Genomic DNA, 24,760 nt, shown 5'->3' with positions numbered 1-24,760 from the left:
CCCAGCTGTAAAAAGGCAAAGTATAAGTAAGAGTGATATACATTCTAGTTGCAGGAAAAGGAAATTTAAAAAGAAGGAAGAAAGTTATATTCTTAGGAGAATGAAAAAATATTTTTCAAAAATATACTGTGAACTTCTAATATGCATTTTAACATCTCACATTTTGTGACCAGAAGGAAACATGACTTTATCTAATTTAAATTCTTTCTTTGTTTGATAAACTGATACTTAGAGATGTAAATGAGACTGGTTCGGTGGCCATGTTTTTCCATAGTAGGCTCTGAGAAATTATTTGGAGGTCCCAGCAGACCTAAGAAACATCTCTACATGTTTACATAAAGAAGGGCTTCAAGGATACTGAACTTTTTTAGGAAAATGGTGGTAAGAGCTTGGACTCTGATGATAGAAGACTTGGTTCAAATCTTAGCTCTTCAGTTAATGAGCTGAGTGACATGGGACAAGTTGCTTAGCCTCCCTGAGCTTCCTGTGTTTCATGGGCTTAATGAGAGCATTGTTAGATTAAATGAGATAATGACTTGCACAGTTCTTAGAGGGAGTTGCCCCTTCATAAGAGATACAATAATAATTATATAATTATAATAAGTAATAATTTTTATTATCCAGAGTGGATGGAAATGGAGCCCAAGACAATGTAATTGTTAGTAATATAATTGTAACATGGTAGCTACACTAACACTATTACATATTACATACAATGTAATTGTAATGTAGTAGCTACATTAACACTAGTGGTTACAGAGTTATTACAGCACAGCAACATAACACAGCAAACACATTCATCCATAGAATGACATCACTGATTAATGGTGGTTTCTTCTAATTTCAGTCCAGTCTCCCAACCCTCAACATGAAGTTTGTTTGTTTGTTTTAAGATTTTGTTTGTTTGACAAAGAGACAGCACAAGTATGCAGAGCAGCAGGCAGAGGGAGAGGGAGAAACAGGCTTCCTGCTGAGCAGAGAGCACAATGCGGGGCTCAATCCCAGGACCGTGGGACTAGGACCTGAGCCTAAGGCAGCTGCTCTACCGACTGAGCCACCCAGGCGCCCTATGAAGTTTTTCTACTCTGTCATATCTCTAATAATCATTTCTACAGTTATCCACTATTTTCATTTTGAAGTTACAAAGACTTTCCCAAGTAAGTTACTTGGCCAAGATTAAAACTTGTCTTTTGAATTCCAGACTATTTCCCCTTTCCCTGCTGATTTATGGATTGGTTCTATACTAGCAAAATGTGTAAAGATGATAGTGAATTAATTTAGGAGGCATCTCTTCACCCATAAAATCTGTTTAAAGTAAACAGATTATTTAAACATTTGTTGTTGCAAATATTTTAAGAAATATGTAAATAAGCAAGATATTATTTTATTATTACTTTGTCTGCTTCCGAGCAGATCTGGGATCGTGAAAAATAATTTTATACTAATTGAGCAAAAGCTCACCCTGGAAGGCTTCTGACCTAACTAGGAAAGGAACTTAGGACCGTTACACATGAAATAGGTTCTTGTGAGGTCTCCAAGTCACATTTAAGTTTAGGGAGGTGTAAATATGATCTGTGAGTTTTGGTTTCCCAATATAATTCAGGCATCTTGTTTGAATATTTTGTTATAAGACTGGAAGATTCATTTGTCTCTAGTCTAATTATGTGTTGGCACCCATCTGTAGGTTATTCAGTTTTAGATAGTACTTTACTTAGATTATAACCTATTCTTTTGACCCTAAGTTGTTGTAAGTACCATTGTAATCATCATCAAAAAGCAAAGAAATATTTCACTAGGGAAAAAAAAGGCAGGAGTCTGTGTTGGAGCATACTATGCTGACATCCTTAATTACATGAAATTATTGTGATTTCAAGCTTACTCGGCTGTTAGGGAATAATAATTCTTGAATTAGTTACCCATACTTTCCTAGTATTTTAGTTTATTGTAATTGCCAAATTTGGTTTCTCAAAAATGAGATGAATACTATTATCTCCACATTTCAATACTACTGACAGTTGATCAGGTAAAGAATGATATGTGCCATGGGGAAGCTGAATATATTTCTTCAGATAATAAAATGAGGTTAAGTTCATTTGCTGTATGGCTAAGATTTGATTTAGTCTTGGATTTTATTAAAGTGCATTATATTATTTCATGACATAATGATTCTCCTTAAAATGATCACAAAACAAATGATGAATAAGGCCCCAATAGGTAAAAATAATGCATTATATCAAACTAGACAATGACACACACAGTTGAAAAATATATCAGCTTAGCTTCTTTGAGTTATGCCAGAAAGCTAAGATTTTTATGTTACTGTGTAAGAGTGAATAAGTAAAAACAGGTAACAGTATATTACAAATTTAATTCAGGCTTTAGAGAATAAATTTTTTGAGATTGTTAAGAAAGAACTGATATGAAACATGACAAACTATAACCAGCAGACTAAATTTAGTCTTATTTGATACTGAATTGGGGGAAATTTTGAAAAATACATAAAATTACAGAATTGGCTATTATCACTATTTGTTCACATATCTGCGTAATCCTTTAAAAATAAAAATAAAAATAAAATCTTACAAAGTTGGAGCTCTTTTTCTCCCCTATTCTCAGCATCTTTCTCCAACTCCATATCCTGCCCTAACCCCAAGCCAACCCAGGCCAACTGCTGTCCATGATATTTTGAGGGTTTTTTTTTTTTAATTTATAAGTATTTTTGTCAATTGTTATTTTATTTTAATTTTTTTATTTGAGTATGGTTGACACACAATGTTACATTAATTTCAGGTGTACCACATAGTCATTCAACATTTCCATACATTACACCATGCTCACAAGTGTAGCTACCATCTGTTACCAGACAACACCATCACAGTACAATTGACTGTATTCCCTGTGCTGTGCCTTTTATTCCCATGAGTTATTCATTCCATAACTAGGAGCCAATATTGTTTTTAAATCATTACATAAATGTGTCTCTTTTAACATTATGTAGTAAGCTTTAATTTAAAACTTTACATTTATTGTATTGTGCTATATACATCATTATGCATCTTGATTCTTTTTACGCATTAGCATGTTTTCAGATCCATCCACAGTGAAAAGCACTGAAATGATGCATTCCTTTTAACTTCTTCTTTTTTTTTTTAAAGATTGTATTTATTTATTTGAGAGAGAGAATGAACATGAGAAGTGGGAGGGTCAGAGGGAGAAGCAGACTCCCTGCCGAGCAGGGAGCCCGATATGGGACTCGATCCTGGGACTCCAGGATCATGACCTGAGCCGAAGGCAGTCACTTAACCAACAGAGCCACCCAGGTGTCCCATTCCTTTTAACTTCTAAATAACATTTCATTGTATTGGTAGGTTTTATTTATCTCTTTGCATATTGAAGTACACAAAGTTTGTCTCCTGACACCGATTTTCTAGTAGGGCACTTACCTGGAGAGAGTAAAGGTGTTTCTTCAAGAAAATCTGAAAAAATAAGCCCTGTGGTAATCTAACATAAGAACTTAATCCTGTGATTATATGGAATGTATCTCCAGATGTGTATTTATTTTTATAATTATGTATATAAATAAAATTATTTCTTAATGCCAGAGTTAGATAAAAATAGGAACATTGGTAATCATCCTTCTTTTCTCATTTTCTACTTGTCAGATACCTCACGTTGAAAGGCCTTTTTTTGTGGAACTGTATGAAGTCAGTGCTGGAGCAGCAATAAACAATAGTGCCAGATTTGCACCGATTAAATTCTTACAGAGTGACGAACCTCCAAGCCTCGTGTATTTTTCTGTGGGTTCTCGGCTGCCAGTGGCTCATAGGAAGGCCACTTTAATCACTTTGCAGGTGGCCAGAGATTCTGGGACAGGACTGATGATGTCTGTTAACTTCAGTACCCAGGTGAGCATGGAATACCTAGATTAGGGTTTTCTTCTTTACCTGTAGCTTATATAATGAGAAAGAATATTTGATAACATTATTTTCTCATGATACTATCATAATTCACCCTGTGTTTATTACATTAAACTTTATTCTTGAATCAGTTCAGTTGTTTAACTTTGGTCATGTTTTAAGGTGATAGTCTTGTATTTCTTTTTTTTTTGAAAAAGGTGATAATACAATGCAACATGTTTTTATATGAATCTGTTCTATAAAATCTTTAGGGAGCTAAAATTTTTCCAGAATGTAACTTTGAAAACCCGGAAACAAAAAGTTAAGAATCTTTGTTATGTTCTGTATCTGAACTGGTTGAAAATCTCCTTCTCCAAAACATTACATACTAGTTGATCTTTAGGGTTCTTTAAATCCCTGATTTCATGAGGTCTCCCTGCCACTTTTCACATCCTTCCTGTTAGGGGATCTTGGGGAAGCGAGAGGGTAGGTGAGTAACCAGGGACTCAGAAGAGCAATGCTGTGTAACACTAAGTGACTGGACCCTGGACTTTGTCCAAATAACACCATAAACATTTCTAGCATTATTTTTTAAACTTTGTTTTAGCAGCCAGACTCTAATATTATATTAACACAAAAGTATGTATCTACTCTGCTTAAAACACATTTGTGGGGATTAGAGCATGCCCACTTTAGCTCTCTGCCCCACCTTTTTTCCCTTGACTCATCTAACTCAGAGAAATTCACAGTTTGGAAACCACCATTCTGGTCAATGCTGCCATTTCCCCTCTCTCAAGATTCCAAACCTGGAGACTCTTTAGGCCTCTAGGTTTCAAAGGTGATTACTGTTGTATTAACAGCATAGAGATTTGAACCAGAGCTGTGCATAGTGAGCTGTCTGGAAGCTTGCCAGGCAGAAAAGCTGGTCTTTGTGACAGTCCACAGCTTGGCAAATAAGAAGATAAAACTCTCTATTATATGAGACTCTAGAAAAATACTCCATTCTCAATAGCCTTGAAGTGAGTGTTATGAACCCGAAGAGAGGTATTTTGATTCATAGTGGGAGATTCTTGTATTTTTTTTTCTTTTGAGCTTTGAAGATAGGAAGAGAAATGGGATAAAATACGTGCTTCATTCTTCTTCTCCTATGAAATACATATCATCATATGCTCCCTACTTTGTAGAGGGGAAGAAGGGGCACTGGAGATAAAGAAGAGGTGATAAAGAGATTTGAGGCACATTATCAACTAGTGCATGCACTCAAATGAGAGTGAGATTCAGGTCGCCATAATAAGAATCTAAATGCTAGTATCTCTATCAGAGTCACTTACAGTCTTTCTAGATTCGTCATAAATGATTCCTTGAAAAACACATGCTGTCACTAGCATGTAACTCATACCATTTTTATAACACTATAAAAATCAACATGAAGGGTCCCTGTGGTGACGAAAGTGTTCTGTATGTTGACTTTATCGATGTCAATATCCCGGTTATGACATTTTAGTTCTGTAAGATATTACCACGGACTGCTATTGAATAAAGGGTGCAGGAGATCACTCTCTATTATGTCTTTTAACTGCATGTGAATCTATAATTATCTCAAAATTTTAAAAAAATTAATTGAAAAATAGAAATGGAACTCTCACCTCTTTGGTATTAATTTATTTTCCTGTTTCTTCATTGCCAGTGCATTTTCTCCCTCCGAATGCTGGGCATATTACTGGAAGACAAAGATGCAAAATTCCCTTTTCTTGTAGCTGCCAGGAATGAGGAAATAATTATGGACCAAGTTACTATTCTGTTACAAAGATATCAATTTTCACTTTACTTTAAGTAGATTATAATAATATAGTTAAAACAGGAGCTGTAGCATACATACCCTTTGACAGGTCACCATTCCTAGTACATAAATACTATAGTCTTAACATAAGTTCCCTTGTATCTGTGTATTTGTGACATAAAGGGATATGAAGATTTGAGATAGTAAAAATATAACTGACTCTAGTTATCTTTAAATAGGCCTATACATAAGCCATATTTGAAAGCCAGTTCCAAGTACTTTTATTTATGTATGCTTATCCTATAGCCCAAAGCACACAAGTTCAAGAAAGAGCATGACTTTTCTTCTTTTTCTCCCATTACCTATGCTATTCAGAGGATATAGCTATCTTGATTTTTGTCATTGCTTTTAAATTGCATAATGCTTTTTATGTTAATTATGTGTTTTATGAACGCAAGAACATTTTGATTATTCCATTCCCTTTAAAAGTGAATTGTGAAATAAGTTCTATCAGATTTCTATGTGTGTGTGTGTGTATATATATATATATATATGTATATCTTTAATAGATACATGTAATAGATATATATACATATAATAGATACATATACATGTATATAGATATCAGATCAGTATATATCAGTATATAGATCAGTATGCAGTTTATAGTCATAAAATCACCACCATCTGGTTTAAGTAATCCGGCCTTACCGGAATTCTAGAACTGGCCATGGTGAACCCTTCTCTGATACCGTTCTGCTTCTCTTGTAAGATAACCTCTCCACTTCTTTTTTTTTTTTTTTTTTTTTAAAGATTTTATTTATTTGACAGAGAGAAATCACAAGTAGACGGAGAGGCAGGCAGAGAGAGAGAGAGAGGGAAGCAGGCTCCCTGCTGAGCAGAGAGCCCGATGCGGGACTCGATCCCAGGACCCTGAGATCATGACCTGAGCCGAAGGCAGCGGCTTAACCCACTGAGCCACCCAGGCGCCCCAACCTCTCCACTTCTTGCAGATAACCTCCACCCTGAATTTCATGCTGAATTATTCCCTTGCTTTTATTTATAGTTTTATCACCTACCATGTGCTGTTTAGTTTTACCTCTTTAGGAAACTATGCACATGAGGTTCTTCCAGCGGATTGTTTTATGGTGTGCTTCTTGTGTTCAGCATGATTTTAAGGAATACCCATGTTGATGTGTGTAACTCTCACTTTTTTCTGTTACATGGTATTCCAGTGGATACTGTATCCATTCTGAAGTCAGTCTGCTTTTGTGTTGTTTCCTTCAGGGAAGCTTTGTTTTGTTTTGTTTTGTTTTCCTACCACTGTGCTGCAAATGCTCTTGAAAATGCTTATCTCCATCCACTTTTCATTTTTTGACAAAAATGGTCACTTCCTTCCAGAAGCATGCTCTTCTCTTGGGCGTCTGGAACACCGCTTTTTCCTATTCTTTACCCTTCCCTCACTGGCAGCTCCTTTCTGTGGCCTGAAGTATTCCTGACCAGCCAATATTGGGGGCCCCCTAGACTCCTTCTCCAGGCTAGGCCACCCAAACCTGTTTTCTTTAAATATCATCTACAAAATGAGAACTCCTGTGGTTTTTACTGCTAACCTCATTACCACCCATGATCTCAACTTATATTTGATTGCACATACTTGACATCTTTATTTGAACGTCTAAAAGGCATTCCACGCTTACTGTGAATAATAAAGAACTCTTGATTTCTCCCACAACAGTGTTTCCCTGTTTCCCAGTCATTCACTTAGGCAAAGAGTTATCCCTATTCTCCTCTTCTTCACCCAGCATTGAATTAACGAGATGGTCTGACCGACTCTAGTTCATTATATATTTCCACTCAGAGCACCTCTTACTCTTCCACTCATACAACCTTATTCCATGCTACCACTGTGTTTTGCATGAAGTAATACAAAAATGTCCTATCTCTTCTCCCTGGGCCCATGCTCATTCCTTGCTCTAGCCAGAACACTCATGAAGATCTGAAATGAAATGTGTTATTCTCCTGCTGGAATTCTCCAGTGTCTTCCTGCCATGCTTTATATGGTGAATGTATATGGTCTGACCCTGCCTACGTCTCTGATGTCAGCTTCTGATACCTTCATCCTTCTTCTAATCAGGCTGACCTTCTGGTTCTTCCTCTAATATTCTAAGATGATTCCCATCTCAGGGCTTCTGTAATTGCTCTTCCTTCTGCCTAGAATATTTTCCCTCAGATCCTTATATGGTCTGTTTCCATCACCAAAGTCTCTGCTCAAATATCACATCAGGAGCTTCTGTGACCAGCAGTATTAAAACAGTACCCTTACCATCACCCTGTATTGCCTTACATAGTCTTATTTTTCTTCAAAAATTCATCTTTGTGTAATATTACATCATTAATTCTGTAACTTTTGCACTACCTGTATCTTCTGATACAGAGGTTCCATGAATATAGACATTCTGATGTTCACATCTATAGCCACAGTATTCCCCCCTGGCACATACTAGGAGTTTAATATAGATATATCAATTCAACAGATAATCTGTTGGCTCAGTAGTAAATAAATGTATATTGCCTTTGCTCTTTTTTAAGAAAAGATTTATTTATTTGAAAGAAAGAGAGGGAATGCAAGTGCACATGCTCAGTGGGAGGGACAGAGAGAGTGGAAAGAGAGTCCCAAGTAGACCCTGTACTGAGCATAGAGCTTGAAGGCCTTGATCCCACCATCCTGAGCTTACAACCTGGGCTGAAACCAAGAGTCAGACACTCGACTGCACCAGCCAGGCACCCCTCTTTTGTTCTTTCTTGACTATGTTCCCATGCTTCACTTAAAAAACAAACAACAAACAAACAAACAAAAAAACATTTCAATAACCACGGTTTGAAGAAATTCACAAGTCTATATGGCCAGAACCTTATTCTTTAAGGTATTTTCACAACTAATGTGTAACCACCAGGATACCAGTTTCTTTTGCTTCCTCCTGCTTCCTCTCTTCCTTCTTTTTACTCCTCCAAACTCCCACCTTCCCAAACTTTGTAGGTGAGAATGAAAACATAAATACTCCTTCTTTCCCTCTATATTGCCTGCTGTTATGCAGCCCGTGTTGTTTAGAGCAGTGTTTACAGCATGTTCACAGTTGCAGAACTTCTGCGAGGCTGTAATGCCATTTTTTTTTTTCTCATCCCCATCCTCAGTCTGTCCTAAGGCATCTGTCTTTCCTAACATCATCACTGTGATGTGTATTTATTTCTCTGATATATCTCAGAAATATAAAACCCCATGTTTTAGTGTTCATGGTGCTATGGCCCATCAGTTTGTTTAAGAGAAATAGGATGTGTCTGAGAAGTAAGAATTTGTTCAGGAGAAAATCAGAGGTGTTACAGTTTCACTTCCGTGGTGCTGTTTAATTTCTAGGAGTTGAGGAGCGCTGAAACAGTGGGTCGTACTCTCATCTCTCCAGCTCTTTCCGGGAAGGATTTTGTGAGAACTGAAGGGATGCTGGTCTTTGAACCAGGCCAAAGCAATGCCATATTGGATGTCATCCTAACGCCAGAGATAGGGTCTTTAAATCCATTTCCTAAACGCTTCCAGATTGTGCTTTTCGACCCCAAAGGTGGGGCCAGAATTGATCAAATGTATGGGACTGCTAATATCACTCTCGTCTCTGATGTGGATTCGCAGTCCTTCTGGGGACTTGCAGATCAGTTACAGCAGCCCCTGGATGGGGACATTCTTAACAGAGTACTCCACAGCATCAGCATGAAAGTGGCCATGGAGAACACAGATGAACAGCTCAGTGCCGTGATGCATTTAATAGATAAGGTAAGAAGCCCTTGTAAGCAGTAGCAGCTGGGTGAGTAAAATTTCATAAATTAAAAAATTAAAATAGTTACCATGTCAGTCATCATGACATTAGGATAGGCTTAAGCTTCTGAACATAAGAGTGGAATTGATCATAGCTGACACTGTACTTTGTCTTGGATGTGACTGATGTCTGTCTGTGAACCCCAGTTTTAAATCTGGAGAGTGATCAGTAATCTACAGCAACAATAAGGATAGCCCAGTGTCTGAAAAGGGGCATCAGATGTCAGAAACTAAAAGCTCTTTCTGGTTCTCCAGAAACTGGATGAATCTCTGTTGAGATTGCATCTCAGTTTTTGAGTCTGTAAAAAGGGAGACTTGGCCAAGATTTCATAGTTCTTCCATGGAACAGGTGCCCCTGCCCTTTCCTTAGTCCCTGCTCCTCCTGGGCCCTGTATACTCCCTCAGAGAAGGAGAAATAAGAAATGACCAGATGATTTCAGGCATTCAAATGGTGTGGAGTTTGATCAACCCGGTTTTATTTTTACCCCATTTATTTATTTATATTTCTGCAAATGATTAAATTAAATGGAGATATAAAATCCTAAAAATGTCAATAAAAGAAGAGATCTGAAAAGAATCATTCTTTTTAAAAAGATTTTATTTATTTATTTGACAGACAGAGATCACAAGTAGGCAGAGAGGCAGGCAGAGAGAGAGGGGAAAGCAGGCTCCCCGCCGAGCAGAGACCCCCGATGTGGGGCCCAATCCCATGACCCCGGGATTATGACCTGAACGGAAGGCAGAGGCTTTAACCCACTGAGCCATTCAGGCGCCCCTGAAAAGAATCATTATTAAAGGAAAAGATTCTTATGGGTATTTATTTGAGGCTTTTTTTAATCAAGATATTTCTTATCAACGTATTTATACGCAAGTATGAAAAGCCTTGAATATATACATGTGAATCTATAAATACTGTGTTTTTTCATGGTGACCCTTTAAATACTTAAAATGCTAACAATGGAGATTAGATTATCATGCCTATTTTACTCCTCATGCTGTCTCTTAAAATGTGACTCCTGGAGGATAGAAAAGCAAATTATAAAGCACACTAGCAAGGAGAGGAGGCCCTGCCAAATAGCTTGTAAAAAAAAAAAAAAAAGAGAGAGAGAGAGAAATGACTGCTGTTTCATGCAGAGAAAGTTCTAGTGATAAGAATTCACTATGGGAAATATTGTTACTTAAATTTCCTAATGATGAAATGGCATAGGACAGTAACAAGTTGATTTTGGCCAAGAAGATGGAAAGAATGCACAGTGGCTACATTTTAGAAAACAAAACATTTTTTTCATATGATTTAGGGAAGATAAGGTCATTCTGCTCCTTTCCCCCCACCTGCCAATGAGTTATATAAGAGAGCTACATTTTATTGGTCTAGAATCAACATTTCTTTAACAAGTGTTGTCAAGTAGTATATCTTGATTGGTTTTCATTGTATCTGTCATGAATAATGAAACTGAATTATTAAGAAACTCATATGGAAAAATGTAATTAACTTTTTTGAGTAACCTTTAGCAAACATGATTATTTTCAAATCATGTTATTGTTACTAAAGTTTTTTTTAATGTTGTGGCATATTGTCTTCTCAAATTCAGTTTTTATGTGTGTGTCATTACTGAATTCTCGTTATTTGGGTAACTGACTTAATAATTTAATACATTTTACAATATATTTTATATAATGATCTATGTAATAATATATAAAGATAACTGAAAAATTTTACTGAATTACATGAAACACTCGGGTAAATAGAAATCTATGCCTTGTTCCACAACTGGAAGATTCAATATCATAAGGACACAGTTTTCTGTAAATTAACCTGTAAATGCAACATAATCTCTATCAAAGCAGCAGTAAATTATTTTGTTTCTTTGTTTTATTTTTTAATTTTTATTATTTATATTTTTTAAAAGATTTATTTATTTCTTTGAAAGAGAGAGAAGGGAAGGGGCAGAGGGAGAGAGTCTTTTTTTTTTTTTAAGATTTTATTTATTTATTTGACAGACAGAGATCACAAGTAGGCAGAGGCAGTCAGAGAGAGAGGGGGAAGCAGGCTCTCTGCAGAGCAGAGAGCCCAATGTGGGGCTCAATCCCAGGACTCTGGGATCATGACCTGAGCCAAAGGCAGAGGCTTTAACCCACTGAGTTACCCAGGTGTCCCTTTTGTTTTATTTTTTAACCTGGACAAAATGATGCCATTATTGACTTGGAAGAATATACATGAGAGAATGGACAGAAACTTTATGAAAAAGAAGAAAAATGGTAGAGACCAAACCACACTAAATATGAACAATATATTATGAACTTACAGTGATTAAAACAAGGTGATGCTGGTGTAGTGTTTGGGATATATATGTATCAAACAACTATTGGTTGTTTATCTGATATTTAAATAGAGTCACCTGTGCTTTACCTGGCAAGTATTCATATAGTCCATCCGTACTTCATTCATATAAAACTGTAAGGTAGCCTCAAATCCAAGAGCATAGAATAGGACTTCAAGTAGTAGATTGAACTTCATTCTCTAAGGTCTTGTATTTTGAGTGACACTGTTTCATATTTGTAAGTTTTTTCCCCCCTAGATTCTAACTTCATAAAAATAGAATCTGCTCTCTATTGTTTTAATATGAAGAACTTACTAAATCTTAGATATTGTTATACTCATCAGAAAGGACTACTTATTTATGTTTAGAAGAAGCAAATACTGTGCTGAAAAGAGCAACAGCTTTATATAATTCACTCTAAAGATTTTCTGGATAAAATCCAGCTGTGACCTTGCGAAAATTTTTGCTATGACCTAATATTCTATCCCTTGATTTTCCTATGCATAGTACAATGAAAATCATTTAAAATTCTGTTGGTCACTTTAACAATAGTATCAGTCTCTCAAGACTGCTGGGTTTGATATACAAATTTTAGATTTCGCTGGGTTTTGGTTTCCAGGTGATTGAAACTTGTAGAACATGAGTTAGAGCGGCATTGCCTCTAGTTTTGTGTTCTGGAACAACTGAATGAGCACAGGAATAATTTGTTCTATGAAAGTTTGATGATCCCCCACCCCTAACATCCTGGCAGTTTTAAAACCTTTCCCCATGCTTCATTCAGGTTTTCTACTTTTTTGTAAATCAAAAAAGTTAATAATTTGGGTGGGTTTTTGTTGTTGTTGTATTTAATATTATTTATTTATTTATTTATTTATTTATATGAACATATAATGTATTATTAGCCTCAGAAGTACAGGTCTGTGAATCACAAGGTTTACACACAGCATTCACCATAGCACATACCCTCCCCAATGTCCATAGCCCAACTACCTTCTCCCTACCCCCATCTCCCTGGCAACCCTCAAGTTTGTTTTGTGAGATTAAGAGTCTCTTATGGTTTGTCTCCCTCCTGATCCCATCTTGTTTCATTCATTCCTTTCCTACCCCCTAAACCCCCAATGTTGCATCTCCACTTCCTCGTATCAGGGAGATCATATGATAGTTGTCTTTCTCCAACTGACTTATTTCACTAAACATAATACCCTCTAGTTCCATCCATGTCATTGCAAATGGCAAGATTTCATTTCTTTTGATGGCTGCATAGTATTCCATTATTTATATATATATATGTATATATATATACATATATATATATATATATGTACCGCCTCTTCTTGATCCATTCATCTGTTGATGGACATCTAGGTTCTTTCCATAGTTTGGCTATTGTGGACATTGCTGCTATAAACATTCAGGTGCACGTGCCCCTTTGGATCACTATGTTTGTGTCTTTAAGGTAAATACCCAGTAGTGCAATTGCTGGGTTGTAGGGTAGCTCTATTTTCAACTTTCTGAGGAATCTCCATGCTGTTTTCCAGAGTGGCTGCACCAGCTTGCATTCCCACCAACAGTGTAGGAGGGTTCCCCTTTCTCCGCATCCTCGCCAGCATCTGTCATTTCCTGACTTGTTAATTTTAGCCATTCTGACTGGTGTGAGGTGGTATCTCATTGTGGTTTTGATTTGTATTTCAGTTTGGTTGTTTTTTATTGTTGTTTATGGCCTTTTACAGTCAGAATATTTCATCCTATACTTTTTAATACCAGTTTTTTTCAAGAATTAATTTTTATATTTGGTATGTTTTATAATCATACTAATAATGATTGACACTTATCTCTATTTTTTCTTTTCTGGTTTTGTATTTCATGCTTGCAATAATTTTGACTGACTTGACAACTAACTGTCTCAGTCTGTGTTTTTAGTTTAGGACAAGCAAGTTGAGGGAGTGTCTTGAGTCCCAGCAGGGAGGCTGTCACATGTACCTCCTGGACTTCACCATTCACCACGTTCATGACCTCAGACAAGTTAGGCATCTTCTTTTTGCCTCAGTTTCCTTATCTGGAAATAAAACAAAGGAATAGTAGCACCTCTCTGGTAGGATTATTGTGAACACCAGAGAAGTTAGGATAACATGCTGAAATCAGGACCCATACAAACCAGGGGTTATATAGATGGCCTTTTTGTTTTTATTTTTTGTGTGCTTTACTAAAGGAAACTCTGTGTTTCCCTTAAATATGAATGGAAGGTTGGGTGGCTCTAAAAATCTTAGATGACAGCTTTTAATTCTTAAAACTGTGTGTTTCGCTCTGTTGACGTCTGGTATCTCATTTACAAAAAAGTCTGATGTCAGAATGAATTTTTGTTACTCAGTTACTAATTTTTCTTTTCTATATGGTTTCTGGTAGGATTTTTTTTTAAACACTTGAAATAATGTTTAAAAATCACCCAGATGCATCTGGTGGTGTTTCTTTTTTTGGGTATAAAGCAAGCTCTGCATTTTTAGACATGACTGTTTCTTTAGCTTATCAAGGAACTGTGGCCCCTCTCTCTCTCTTTTTGCTTCTACCAGCCCTGTTATATGCTTATTGTATTTTATAGATTTTTTTTATTTATCTGTTATATTTTCTGAGTTCTGGGAGCATTTCCTGAGCTTTTTTTTTTTTTTTTTTTTCATTTAACGTTTCAGTTTGATTGTTTTGGGAGTCTGGGCTGTTCCCTTTCTTTGTTGTAGCTTTTATTTGCTGAATTTTTACTTTGTTAACTTTTTACTTTGTTTCATTGCCATGTAAGTAAATAAATTTACTTTGTATCTTTTGCCATCTTTTCTTTTTTTTTTTTTTTTTTTTTTTTTTTTTGACAGAGAGAGATCACAAGTAGACGGAGAGGCAGGCAGAGAAAGAGAGATAGAGGGAAGCAGGCTCCCTGCCGAGCAGAGAGCCCGATGCGGGACTCGATCCCAGGACCCTGAGATCATGACCTGAGCCGAAGGCAGCGGCTTAACCCACTGAGCCACCCAGGCGCCCTGCCATCTTTTCTTTACGCAGTATTCTCCATTCTTCCTTACTATCTTATAGAAGGATATTCTTTTAGATCTTGAGTTCAGCTATTAGCTTGGCGCTGTGTAAATTGCAAAGCTTTAAATATAATATGGAGAATATAGGCAACTTCCTCAATGAGCTCAACTGGTAGGAACAACGGACAAATCATTTCAGTGTTGTCAAAGATTCATTAATAAAGTTATGTGTAAGTTACAAAGAGAGATTATGTATATTGGCAAGTGGGGCACAGTATATAAATCACGGAGGAAGTGATGACTAGTTTGGATTTTGAAGGATTTATAGGGACATCTCAGGTATAGAAGAATAGTGGGATAACAAATCAATGGCTTTGCACCCATGCTTAGTCAGACAATAAAGAAGTGGTCCCTGTCATTCTAGCAAGGAAAAACAAAATAAATCATGAAGGTGATTTTCCTCTTACTCTTCTTGTCCTACTAACCATAAATAATCTAGTTCTTTAAGGTAGGAAGGCTCATACTTCCAGATAAAGACAAGAGTACCGGGAGCAGCCAGCTACTCTTGGTTAGGAAAGGATTTTTTCATTTGATGATTAGACATGTAGTGGTAGATTGTGGCTTCTGCTCCTGGAAAGCCAGGTAAAAAAGAATAATCTTTCTTCTATTGTTGGCAAATATTCTTGTATTTACTTCCTAAGTTGTAGAACAAAAGAGAAAGAATTTTTGGGGTAGATATAAAAGTGAGATTATTTTTAATTCATGATGTTAATTATTGTAGTTAAAAATAAGTGATCCACGAAACCTTCTGGGGTTTTATCCAGTTATTAAATAAAAATTATTTTGCTGGTCATGACTCTTCTTTATAAATGATTATGCTTTTTTTAAAGTGGAAGTGTACTTGAAATATAATTTTGATGCTGATTTTTCTTAAATTCATCAAGGTTTCTTCCTTATTTTGGTAATTTTAATAACTGTTCATAAAGAACATGTACTGTACCATATGTACCATTAAACAGTTTTATTTTTGAAGATATTTGTTTATACTGATTTTTTTTTTCTAGATATCTATTGAAGGAAAAAGCAAAGCATTCAGTATTGAAAATCGAAATCTTTTTTATGAGATTCTCTGTGCTCTTATTAACCCAAAGCGCAAAGACACTAGGGGATTCAGTCACTTCACTGAAGTGACAGAGAATTTTGCCTTTTCTCTGCTGACTGATGTTACCTGTGGCTCTCCTGGTGAAAAGTAAGTGTATTTTAATAATAGTACCCTATGTGTATTCCGTAACAGTTTGTGAAGTAATATGCAGTGCAAATTAACACTTAGATGTTGTAACTCAGGATTATATAGTCAATGCATAGTATCTTTTTTTTTTTTTTTAAGATTTTATTTATTCATTCATGTGAGGGGAGGGGCAGAGCAGGAGGGACGGAGAGACTGCTCTGCACTCAGAGCCCCATGTGAGGCCGGATCCTAAGACCCTGAGATCAAGACCTGAGCCAAACCAAGAGTCAGATGTGCCACTGACTGAGCCACCCAGGAGCCCTAATGCATTGTATCTAAGGGGTAAACGGAATAATTTTTTGAAGAAAACATGGTAACTCTGTCAAGAAAAATGAATTTATACTGTAAACAATACATTCCCCTTTTTTTGAAGGGCCTCTTAGGAATTAAAAAAAAGGATTGCTTACTCTCATGATAATAGATGATACATTCTTAATAGGAAAAAAAAGGAAGATGATTTCAACTTTTAGGCATGTTTTGATATGCTGTTGCAGTGGAGTTATAGTTCAGTTTCATCCATTGGGAAGCAGCTCTCCCAGTGTTGTTGAACGTCGGAGCAGTTTTTTCACAGTTAGAGTTTCATGGCAGAAAGCAAGCAAGAGGAAAAGGAAAAAATGTATTTGTGTTCATTATCAACTCTATAATTAATTTTGTAACTGTTAGTATTCTTCAGAAGTCATGGTGTTTTAAATTGCATTCAGAAGGTAAATTGAATCACTGTAGTACAAAGACCTAAATATTTTTCACTTCTATTTGAGTTAACTTAAAAATGGCTGATAATAGAAGTTGGTTAAAAACTGAGATTTCCTTCCAATTCTCATAGAGTAATACATGTTATTTAAAAAGCAGTGACTATTGGGGCACCTGGGTGACTCAGTCAGTTAAGCAAGTGACTCCGTTTGGACTCAGGTCATGATCTCATGGGTCCTGACATTGAGCCCTGCCTACCTCAGCCCCCGAGGGCTCAGCAATGAGTCTGCTTGAGATTCTCTCCCTCTGCCCCTTCCACACCCATGCACCCACGTGATTTCTCTCTCTAAAATAAGTAAACCTTTTTTTAAAAAGTAATGACTATTAGAGCACCTGGGTGGCTCAGTGGGTTAAAGCCTCTGCCTTCAGCTAAGGTCATGATCCCAGGATACTGGGATCGAGCCCCACATCGGGCTCTCTGCTCAGTGGGGAGCCTGTTTCCCACCCCCCACCCATGCCTGCCTCTCTGCCTACTTGTGATCTCTGTCTGTCAAATAAATAAATAAAATCTTAAAAAAAAGTAATTATTATTTAATGGGACATGTCTGATTAAAAGTGCTTATATAAATCTTAAAACATTTATTATTTATTTGCTGATGAAGGCTGTCACCAGCACTTATTAAGTCACATTGAAATTCAGGGATATTTTGAAGACTATGTTTAAGAAATCTGACATAAGAGAAAAAAATTGAAACATTAAAAAAATAAAAATCTGGTGTAATAATTTAAGTCACCTATTTAGGGCCTTTTATGACCTTTGACAGGTTAATTAAAATACCTATTGTACATGTAAACCTTTTAACTTTAGTTCTTAGATCATAAGATACATGAAGTTTAAAGAGAGTGTCAATCCAGACATAAAAGACTTATAAGAGAGATCAAGGAACAAAACAAGAAGAACAAATATTAACTGTACCTCTGCTCTAGTCCTGACGTTATATAAGATTGAACAATATGAAGTTGACTTTTTTTGTAGGTAAAATAGTATACACTATACTGGAAATTTCATATGGCTCAACATAATCCTTACTAAAAATTATACATATTTTATTCTTATAAAAGATCATTTTAAGCAGCTGGTCAAAGGTAGGGCTAGAGCTTTTACTATTCCCATCTGCAGATACAGATAGAGCTTGTCAAGGGTCACACAATTAGTTTTGGTGAGACTTCAAACCCAGGGCTGTCTGCCTCCATATCCCCTGCTGAGCATTATGCCTTGTGGTCAGAAGGGACTATAACCACTTGCTTTGTAACAGAATCTTTACTTCTAGCCCTGTGGCTATGAAGTGCCTCGAGCCTTTCATCCCAGGTTAGAGCCGGGGTATGAGGTGAGGTTAAGGTACAAAACCAGCATCATTTTATACTGTACTCTTAACACTGATGAATGAGCCCTGAGTAGTAATGTTTTCTTAATGGGGTACATCAGCAAAGCTCTTCATGCCCTTTTAGGAGGCCCCTTCTCCATCCCTCACAACTGGTGCTAAATATTTGTCTGAGACCAGTGACCAGCAGTTTGGCTACTCAGTGCCTTTTATATGTATCTCCAGTGTCTTTAAAACCTCTGAAATGCATAATTTCTTTACTTCATTGCAAAATGAGGCCACAGTGTGTGTGTGTGTGTGTGTGTGTGTAAAAATATCCTTCATTGTTTTTCTCTCTTGAATGGGGCTCGGTTATGTTGTCCAATGAAGTCAAATAGTTTATAGTTTTATAATTCCCCATAGTCTCAATCCTTTCTTTTTCTTTTTCTATATTTGTATAAGATCACTAGAATATTGAGATTGTTTTAGATGTGAACCATCTACCCTGCTCTGAATGTTGGTTTTCATATTTGTGCCCTCCGAGTCATAGGAGAATTCAAAAGAGTATAAGAAGCACAAAAAGAGTTACCTTTTCTGCCTTATTGCCTAATAAATTCCCAGACCTGAAATTGTATCTGTCATGTGATAGATTTTCAGTGGTTATGGTATAATGAGTGAATAGAATAAGTAAATGGATCAGTATGTTTCTTCCATGTGTTTCCTCTCTATAGACTTACCTTTCCTTCTGAGTTGTCCAGAGGAAGGAAACAGCACATGCATTGGCAGCAGCCAAGAATAGTGTGGTGTGTTTGGGGAGACCATCAGCCTTTAAAGATTGAGCATAGAATAAGCCAGGTGGCATTTGTAGGTGTGTGAGAGAATCGGACTCGGGATTTTAGAGATACCATGTTAAGGACAATATTAAAGTTTAAAGAATAGAATAAATCAAGAGATAGGGAGACTACACAAGGAATAACTGTTCAGGTAACAGGGCTGAAACTGAGATAGGAACTTGGGGAGGATGGTAGCTTGAAAACAGTTAAGTGGTAGAATTATCATAGAGGTGACAAACAGAAAAGAAGAGAGTGCTCAATACTAGTTTGTTTTTACTTTGAAAACTAAAGTTGGTGGCCATTCTGATATGTGTTATTTATATATCACCTTAAGCAGTAGTCAGGAGCAGCTGCTGAGAGCGAAAGATTTGGGAATTGAGCAGGGATGTTGAGGAGGAGGATGGCATCTGGAACAATTACTTGGAAGCCAAGTAAAAACAGTGTCAAGAGGCACTGAGGGCACAGCTGTAGCTGGTCACTGGATCAGTAGTAGTCCAGTCCACATATGCATGTGGGATTCTCCCGCTCACTTCAGCCAGGATGTAAAGCACATTGTGGACTGAACACAGTGAGTGTAGTAGAAGGCTTGGACACAGGCGGTTACAGGGTCAGGGAGAGTATAGTCATTTGCCAGGGAGAGGGCCAGGAATTTGGCCCGCTGTTGTCAGGGCTGGGTAGAGTCACTGTGCATGTTAGATTGGTCTCAGTATTCCAAGATACTGGAGTCCAGGATGGCACTGATGGGCTAAATCCCAGGAGACTCCAGGGAGCGTGGGGAGAGAGTATGCAGCCATGTGGCTGAGGGTCACTGATCTCACTCACATTGTACCTGGTCAGGGGGTGCTACAATGGCAGCTTGGAGCTTTAGTCACCTGCGAAGATGTGGAAGGCTGGATGGGGAGATTAAGAGAAGAGTTTTTGGTGAGCTGTTTTGAAGGGGCAGGTATTTTAGGAGGAGTCTTGGACAACAGGGGTCTAGACCCTGGGTGAATGGCTGGATTAAAGATAGATATTTGAAGGCAGTGAATCAAATGTGGTAAAGTTATGGAAGATATTTTTAAAATATTTTATTTATTTATTTGTTAGAGCAAGAGAGAGCAGGAGACAGTGAATGGGGGAAGGAACAGAGGGAGAAGAGTGGGGAAAAGGAAGGAATCTCAAGTTGACTCCATGCTGAGCAGGAGACTGACCCGGTGCTCCATCTCAGGACCCTGAAATCATGACTTGAGCCCAAATCAAGAGTTAGAAGCTCAACTGACTGAGCCACCCAGGGGCCCTGTGGAAGATTATTATTATTATTATTATTTTTAGAGAGAGGATTTAACTAGAGGAAAAAGCCCTTCCCCTTTCCTTTTCTTCCTCAGGTTTTTCATTTAAAATTCCCTGCTCCATTTCCCAGGTTAGGGATTTTGACAAGATATCATTTAGATCCATGATTCGATTTTAATACTCTCTGTCTACAGTGACCCATATAAGTTTTAACATTTAATGTATAATTTTCATCCTAACATCCTAATATTTTCCAAACGTTTCCAGGCAGATTTCAGATCTGATTTATTTTTGTATGTCTTCGTTGTTCATAAACATGATGGGTCCAAGACAAGGTTTATTAGGTCCCTGAGGGACTGGTTAAAAAATAAGACTTGGTAGAGCCCCTCATCTCCTCTCCAGGCAAGGATTCTGATTTAGTCAGTCTGGGGTGTGATCTAGAAATCTGTATTTTTAAACACACTTCTAAGTGATTTCAACACACACTGAGGTTTGGAAGCGCTTTCACTGAGTATAGGATCTTATACCTACAGTGTTTAAAACAGCATTGTTGAAAGGGCGAAGATCCCAGACCTAGGCTATTTCTTTTACCAATCACATGATTAGATTCGAAATGCTCTGACAGATTAGAAGGAGATGAGGTAAACTCTTGATGAAAACATGCTCTAGGTACATAAGGTGGTATTTCTTAAAGCAGAGGTTTCAGTTTAGTGGCATGCCCTTTTCTCAATCTGTTCTACCAATGCTGATGTGACTAACACACAAAAAAGTACATTTTATAGCCACAGATTGTATCTGATATCCATGAAACAGCTTTCTAAAACCCATGTTTTAGATTACAAGGGGGAGTCAGGCAAAAGGATGCAGAAAGTGCTGTGCAAGAAAGCATGACAGCCACAAAGGCACTAAAAGGGCCTTGTCCTTACTGCCTCTGGGCTGGTAATGTCATAGCTATGCATAAAGAACAGGGCCCCTGTGTAATGCATTTTAATAAGTATAAGTGGCTATGCGTATATAAACGCATGCTATTTTAGCAGAGCCTTTGCTTTTCTGTTACAGAAGCAAAACCATCTTTGACAGTTGCCCATATTTGTCCATCTTGGCTCTTCACTGGTATCCTCAGCAAATCAATGGGCACAAGTTTGAAGGAAAAGAAGGTGATTATATTCGAGTTCCAGAGAGGTTATTGGAGGTTCCCGATGCAGAAGTAATGGCTGGAAAAAGTACATGTGAATTAGTCCAGTTTACAGAGTATAGCAGCCAGCAGTGGTTTATAACTGGAAACAATCTTCATGCCCTGAAAAATAAGGTAATCTATCATTTAAAAAATTATGTGGTTGGAATCAGAGTTTTCCTTAGCAGACACACTCTTCAGAATGCATTCACTTGATCAGATTTGTGGTAAGGACTACACATGGTGAGCTAATTATGAAATATATCCCTTTACGAACTCTTTGTAGAATGTGTAGTCTCAAATAGAGTTGGAAATATTTCCTTCATGTTTTATTGAGTAAAATATATACAGTGGGGAAAGTGAAAAATGTAGCCTTCGCTAATAGGACATCGTATTATATTCTTCACTCATGATGAAGTCGGACAGTTAAAGTGTGCATTGTCAGCTGAAGGCCGCTCAGGAACTGAAAAGGAAGTAGAATATTTGCAATGAAAAACCAATCAGATTCCCTGCATTCATAAGTCAGCTAATTATTTAAATAGTGGCCTTAACCAAGTGACTAGAGTAACTAGGAAAATGAATCAAAGTTCAGAATTCAGTCATGACGCTGATTTTAAAATATCATCCATTTCTCTGTTCTTTGTGGCACGGCAGGTACTGTCTTTGAGTGTGAAAGGTCTGACTTCACAACCCCTGACGGACCACAATGAGGTTCTCTACAGGATTTATGCTGCCGAACCTAGGATTATCCCCCAGACATCTCTGTGTCTCCTTTGGAATCAGGCTGCTGCAAGGTACTAAATAATTCTTTTAAAAATTCTTTAAATTCGCTCCTTCCCTGTTCTATTACACTGGAGCCCAATTTCTGTAGCGAACATGGAGGGTGACCTGAAGTGAGACTTTGGAGTGGAGAAACATCTCTGCCATAGAAACGACAAAACAGTGAAGGAAGTGGTCTAGTTTTGCCCAGGTAGCAAGTGCAGCCCAACAGCTAACTATGTGTTTAACACACTGTTTACTTCTTTATTTTTACCACTTCCATGGGACCCAGTGTGACTTCTGCTCAATTCACATGACCTTTCTGTGGTTATTGGTTAATTTACTGGTCAGGAAAGGAAATTTTCTTTGCCCCTACCATCAGGCTTATGGTTCTGGATCCAATGCTCTGTGTTTAGAGGGATTAGCAGGGATTTATAATTCTAGTCCACATATGGCTTGGGGTATATTTTGGAATTAAACCACACGCAGGAATGGGAAGAAGAGAATAATTCTTCTGTAGAATCTCCTTGGACTAATCCGTCCTCAAGTTTCTGAGTCGTTCCATTACCCAGAGCTTAGTCAATGCGGGAGGATCAGGCTTTGCTGACCCAGAGGGTTTAGGATCCAAATCAGTCACATGGTTCTGTTCATTTCCGACTTTCAGCTGCACAGACTGAAATTCTAAATGCATTTAACAGCTTTGTTGGGTAACCAACTGTCCTCCAAACAGCAGAATTCTGGTTAGTCTTTTTCTTTGTGAAAAAATAATTTTCAGTTGAAATTTCAAATGCCTGGTGACAGATCTTAAACTTAATATACAGGTACTGTGCCATCCTTAATACATAATTCCTAATGAATGTTTCAAACCTGCATCTGCAGCTGGGATTAAGTTTTATGTCATTAGAAAAGTCAAGGATCCAAGAGGCCCAAAGCAGTGGTCCCTGTGGAGTGCTCAGAGGCTTGGCACGGGACACTACATTTGCTGTAATCACTACTTCAAAGTAGGGGAAAAAAAAAAAAGATTAAGAAAAAAACATGGAAAATCTTTTAAGGAACTTACGTGGTTCAAAATACAAGGAATGGTGAAATGAGGAGGTGTGGAGAGTGCGCATGTCCATCTCCTGGGGTTTTCCAGTGTGAGGGAGGCGTGCCTTGTGATGAAAGCCTGGGGTGTATTGCTTCAGATTAGGCAGGAGCATGGCTCTGTTGGGAGAACCAGCTTCTCTGGTGTCAGGAATGTGTTTGCGGGTTTAGTGAGTGTCGAGGCTGCTTCTTAAGGCATCTTGCTGGACTTGTTGTATCATGTCTAGGACAAGATGTTCCCTCCAGTGTTTTTTCTTGAAAATTGGTCTGCTTAATGCTTGAGTAAAGAACACTTAAGTTCACAAAGTTATTTTTACTTGAAAAGCCATCCATCTCGAATACCTTAAGTGTTGATAAAAGAGCCGTTAGTGACCATTATGTTTTTGCCCTAGCTGGTTGTCTGACAGTCAGTTTTGCAGAGTGGTTGAGGACACTTCAGACTATGTGGAATGTGCCTGTTCATACATGTCCGTGTATGCAGTCTACGCCCAGACCGACAACTTGTCTTCATACAATGAAGCTTTTTTCTCTTCTGGATTTATATGTGTCTCAGGTTAGTTGTGGTATTTTTGATTCAATAATTCTGAATATTTGTACAAATGAAAGTCTGTTTTCCCATGTTTGCAAGATGCAAACATACTGTAATTCATCCATACTAGGAGAAAATAAACTTTCTCATTGTCTTATTCATTACCTCATACAATGGATGTTTATAGAAGGCCAAATGTGTGCTGATCTAATGAATAATGAGGATAATAAGGGATACAGTGTAATTCTATAATAAGGTATAATAAAGAACAAGATAATTCCAACTCATCAGGAATATAATAGGTAGTGTAAGACAGTATAATAGGTAGTGGTGACATAGAGGGCAGATACTCCAATAGAATGTCAGGACTGTCTGAGATAATATATACAAAGCATTTTGTATTTTCATTTAAAAAACCAAACATACAACCTCAGAGTTCTAAATACACTCAACCACTGTGTTAAAAAATAAATTGTCTTTCATCTTCTACATGAAAGCCCCATTTCTGGCAAGAATAGGAGCCTCAATTGTATTAACATATGAGAAATTATTTACCTACACCTTAATTTTTGAGAACTGTAGGGCTGTTCTCATTTACTGTATTGATTATGTAGGTAGGACTCTGAGAATTCCTTCAACTATATTTCTGTTCCCTATTCTCACTCATTCCATGCTCTAAGTCATCCTTTACAGCCCCATGCTGCTTCTAGGAACAATGTCCTATACAGAGAACTGCATACAGGGTAACTCTGAAGCTAGATTGCCTGAATTCAACTCCTCATGCTGCTGGTGGCTTGGGAAAATTACTTATTTTCTCTATACCTTAGTTTCTCCATCCATAATAAATGATTTTAAATTGTATTACTGTAACAGGATGGTAAACATACTAACTCAGACATTTCGA

At 37.3% G+C, this 24,760-nt stretch overlaps 1 protein-coding gene across 1 annotated transcript in view; it reads left to right on the top strand.

Moving 5' to 3' along the window:
• Window positions 1-24,760, top strand: part of ADGRV1 (adhesion G protein-coupled receptor V1) — a 549,981-nt gene that overhangs the window by 220,400 nt on the left and 304,821 nt on the right. Inside the window, exons 77-82 of the mRNA XM_044265783.1 lie at window positions 3,663-3,905; window positions 9,089-9,496; window positions 15,935-16,119; window positions 21,371-21,620; window positions 22,140-22,279; window positions 23,720-23,880. Of these exons, the coding sequence (XP_044121718.1) occupies window positions 3,663-3,905; window positions 9,089-9,496; window positions 15,935-16,119; window positions 21,371-21,620; window positions 22,140-22,279; window positions 23,720-23,880 (1,387 nt within the window). The remainder of the gene's footprint in view (window positions 1-3,662; window positions 3,906-9,088; window positions 9,497-15,934; window positions 16,120-21,370; window positions 21,621-22,139; window positions 22,280-23,719; window positions 23,881-24,760) is intronic.

This window comes from Neovison vison, chromosome 1 (assembly GCF_020171115.1).
Source record: "Neovison vison isolate M4711 chromosome 1, ASM_NN_V1, whole genome shotgun sequence".
Taxonomy (NCBI): domain Eukaryota; kingdom Metazoa; phylum Chordata; class Mammalia; order Carnivora; family Mustelidae; genus Neogale; species Neogale vison.
Note: the sequence above shows the minus strand (reverse complement) of the source record. Positions and strands in the feature narration are given on the sequence as shown.